The 4,066-nt window shown below is 30.7% G+C and overlaps 1 protein-coding gene across 1 annotated transcript; it reads right to left on the bottom strand.

Moving 5' to 3' along the window:
* Positions 1–2,228: 2,228 nt before the first annotated feature.
* On the bottom strand, positions 2,229–3,491 carry LOC107495987 (probable galacturonosyltransferase-like 1). The gene has a single exon (XM_016117190.3). It carries the CDS (start codon positions 3,328–3,330, stop codon positions 2,257–2,259), a length of 1,074 nt encoding a protein of 357 aa, XP_015972676.1. The 5' UTR covers positions 3,331–3,491; the 3' UTR covers positions 2,229–2,256.
* Positions 3,492–4,066: the final 575 nt, after the last annotated feature.

Raw genomic sequence — 4,066 nt, 5'->3', positions numbered from 1 at the left:
AGGAAGTACAAGCAATAAATAAATAAACAATGAGAAAAACTAATGCAAGTCCTACTTGCTTAGTTGTTTAAGCTCTATGTCTCCAGTTTTAAGAATAGCGGGTATGTTTAAGGGAAATTCATAAACAATAAAGGTATTAGCATGTCTATTAATCAATTTTTTTATTTATCAAATGTGTATAATATTAAATAAATGTGAGATGAATCAAAATAGTAGAAACTTCTCACTAAATATATAAGTAGCTACAATAGATAATCAATATTGAAAACTTTATTGTTAGAACGATAAGTAGCTTTTATACGGATAAAAGAGGATTTTATCATTTCATTATAATTAATAAGATATTTTTTAAAAATATATTATAATATATGAAATGAAAAAGTTGATACTAATATGTTTATGCTTTTGTGATGTGGCACTAAGTAAGTCATAGGTGTAATTGTCCTCGTCACTTTAGATTTTAGGTTTGAACCTTGAACTTCATGCATCAAAAGTGTATACTAATAATTGTACTTATTAGTAAATAGTTAAATTCATTCTTAAAATATTATTTGTTTTTTATATTGGTCTCTCATAAATTTTTTAATTAAATTCATCCTCTAAAAATTTTAAACTGATTACATTAGTTTTTCCGTCACTTTTATTACTAGTGGCGTTAGAATTTATTAATATAATGATACGTTTATAAAATTATATTAAATCAATTTTAAATTAAGGAATTTCAATGTCTCAAGTCCCTTCAATTTAGAATTTACTTGATCTAATTGCATAAACTTATCATTTTAGAAGTCAATTAAAATTGTCAGATATATGTTGTGATCAGTGTGATGTTACTTAATGTGTTGCATTAATAAATTTCGATGTCGTCGACAATTTAAAAATGACAGAAAGACTGATATAACTAACTTAAAATCTTTAAAAGATGAATTTAATTAAAAAATCTTTTAGAAACAACTTTAAAAACAAATAATCTTTTAAAAACGAATTCCACAATTTACCCTTATATTTATACTATAATCAACCAATATAATTCATATAATAATGTTTGGTGAGAGTAACATTTCATGTGTACTAGTTTTATCAATTTCATTCATCACTATATTATATGAGAGAAGTTGGAAGATTAATAATTTTAATTTATATTAGTCAATAATACTCAATAGCTCACACATTTAGCTCAATAGCTTAGAACCATACTTTAAATTAATATTTTTAAATTGATTAATATTGAATAAAAACAATAAATTGTGTTAGTTCTCTAATATTATTTATATTATATTTCATACTGAATTTTTAAGATTGGGCTATCAAAAGTTGCCTCCAAATTTCACACACACATAGTAGAGTAACAAAATCGGAACTTCATATTACTAAATAATAATAATAAAAACAGAGAGCAGAGAACAAATGAATGATAAAGATGTAAAGTGAAAATTATCTATGCCAAAAAAACTTTTCATTTTGTTCTCTTCATTAGAAACAAAAATTGCTGTCTGGATCCAATAAAAGATATCTCTTTCTCTATATACTCACTAATAACTTGTTTACAAATTTTTCTAATAATACAATTATCCTCAATGAAAAACTTATAAACCAAACTAATCATCTTTGTTCCTTCATTCACGAATCACAAATATAATCCTCCCCTTCTTTCTCTTGTGAAAATGAGTTTTTCAAATTTTTGTGAATGAATCAACAAAAAGGATCATCAACCTTTCTCTGATCTCTCCCCTGCGTGCATATGCTTTGTTCTGTACATAGCTAATTCTCACATTGAAGAAAATTCATATATGATCTTAAAAAGCAAGAAATTTCTATTTACTCTTGTTTATTCCTTGCTTCACCAACCAGCATTGCAACTCATCTTCGTTTTCTTATTTTATTGAAAAAAGTATCAACTTTTTTAATCTTACCTAATATGTAATTCGACATTTAAAAACAATTAAATACTACCTAAAAAAAGATGAAACTTAAATGCAGTTGATTTCACATGAAGTTATAGCTGAGAGCTGTTAGATGATTTGACTAAATTTTCATCTAACGGTTCTAAACTATTAACTTCACGTGAAGTTGTTACTTGCGTGAAATTATTTTCATGTAAAGACGATAAGTAAAAACTATTAGATGATATAAAATATTTGGCTAAATTAGCGTCTAACAATTCTCAACTGTCATCGTGATCGACCTGTTGCAATGCTGATTTGTTATGAAACAAGTCATGGATCCAATAAAAAGAAACAATTTTGTTGATGATGATCAAGAATCCAAAGAAAAAGGAGTGATCAAAAGATCATAAGGTGCCCAAAGAGCATCCAAAGGACAAGGTCTATTAGCATCAAGCCTCACCCATGGCTTCCCTTTCCCACTCCAATGCAACAAACTCACAGGCCCAGGATGAAGATCTCTACACAAACCTCTAAAGTTGTCTCCACCAAGCCCATGCTGGTTCCACCGATGATCCACACTTCCGATCTTCCCCGCGAAAACAAGCAAAAATGGCGGCAACGATCCAAGCTCGTAGATTCTCATCCTCTTTTGAAGCTCCATCCATTCCTCTATCTTCCTTGTGTAATCTCCTTCCCGCCATTTCTCAAGATCAATCACCATCACCCCAGTGTTGAAGTAACAAGCTTTTCGATTCGCAAACGTTAGCGAAAGCGAAGGGTTGGACCAAAACGTGGGAGTGAAGTAAGCTGTGAAGTTTGCATTGCAGTATTCCGGTGCTGCAAGAACTTGATCCTTGTTTAATGGGGTGGAGGCTAGTTTCGTAATTTCATCGACTAGTACGAGGTCGGAGTCGAGGTAGACGATCTTTTTCACGCATGTTGGGAGAACGGTTGGGAGGTAGGATCTTGCGTAGTTTAGAGGGCAATCGAGGGCGGAGCGAATTGACGTTGAAATCAGGCCAGAGACTAATTCGTCGCTGAAATTGTAGAGTTTGAATTTGAGGTATGGGAATGATTTTGAGAGTGTGGTGTGTAAGAGTGATGATGAGTTGGATTTTGTTGAAGAAACAAAATGGAAGAAGATGTTTTGTGGACATGAAGAGTGTTGAAGGACACTTAGGATTGCTGCCATGGAACCTCGTATGTATGTCTTGTCTAGTGTCATTGCAACATGAACTAGTTCATCAGAGCATATGTAGTTATTGTCTTCAATGGAGGGGCAATTTGGGGAATTGTAGAATTGAGGTGCTTCTTTGAATTGGTGTTGGAAATTGGCGTTTGTTGAGGATGTACATGGTAGCAATAATAAGAACAAGGAGAGGGTGAGAATTAGTAATGAGAGTGGTGATAATGGTGGTTGTGATTTTTTGGGATTAGAGTTCATAGTATGATGTTTTTTTGTGTGTAAATTGAAATGGAAGGTTGAGAAGGGTGTGTTTTGATTTGAATATATTGATATGGGTTATGATGATGATAATTGGAATTTCATGATTATTCAAACATGCTCATTAATCCCTTTGGTTTAGAAAAAAAAAATATAACTAAAAAGAAAAGAAAAGAAGAAGATATTATTCCAAAGATGCTTAAATGTCTTTGATTTATTAGTAAAAAATATTTTTTTACATTAAAAAAAAAGGAAAAGATTTTTAGAGAGAAAAGAGAGTAATGAGCTAGGCTGGCTTGGAGGGTGAGAGTGAGAGAGAGGGGAAAGTCAAGAATATATATGGAATTGAAGAGTAGGTGGAGTTCAAATATATAATATATAATAATAATAATATAATTATTTGGTCATAGAAATGTATCATTTGATGGCATTGTCTTTGTAACATTTTCTTTTCAGGTATGGGATGGGGACCCTTACCTTCTTCCTAAGGTTCTGAACTATTTAATTACCCTTCATGTGTATGTCATTTAAATATATATATATATCTATCTATGTAATGTATGGAATATGGATGGGCTATATATAATTATATATGAACTCTTAAATTAAATATACTACATTGGATTAAAATTATGGATGGGGAGAGAGTAAATACTAAATACTTAAATAGGGTCATCTCATCCACTTTATAAAATACAGGGTATGTAGTATGTACCTTTGTAATATAATGTACCAT

This window comes from Arachis duranensis, chromosome 6, assembly GCF_000817695.3.
Source record: "Arachis duranensis cultivar V14167 chromosome 6, aradu.V14167.gnm2.J7QH, whole genome shotgun sequence".
Taxonomy (NCBI): Eukaryota; Viridiplantae; Streptophyta; class Magnoliopsida; order Fabales; family Fabaceae; genus Arachis; species Arachis duranensis.
Note: the sequence above shows the minus strand (reverse complement) of the source record. Positions and strands in the feature narration are given on the sequence as shown.

What these genes read in the sequence shown, in the direction of transcription:
- LOC107495987 (XM_016117190.3), bottom strand. Translation starts at nt 3,330, where the DNA reads ATGAACTCTAATCCCAAAAAATCACAACCACCATTATCACCACTCTCA.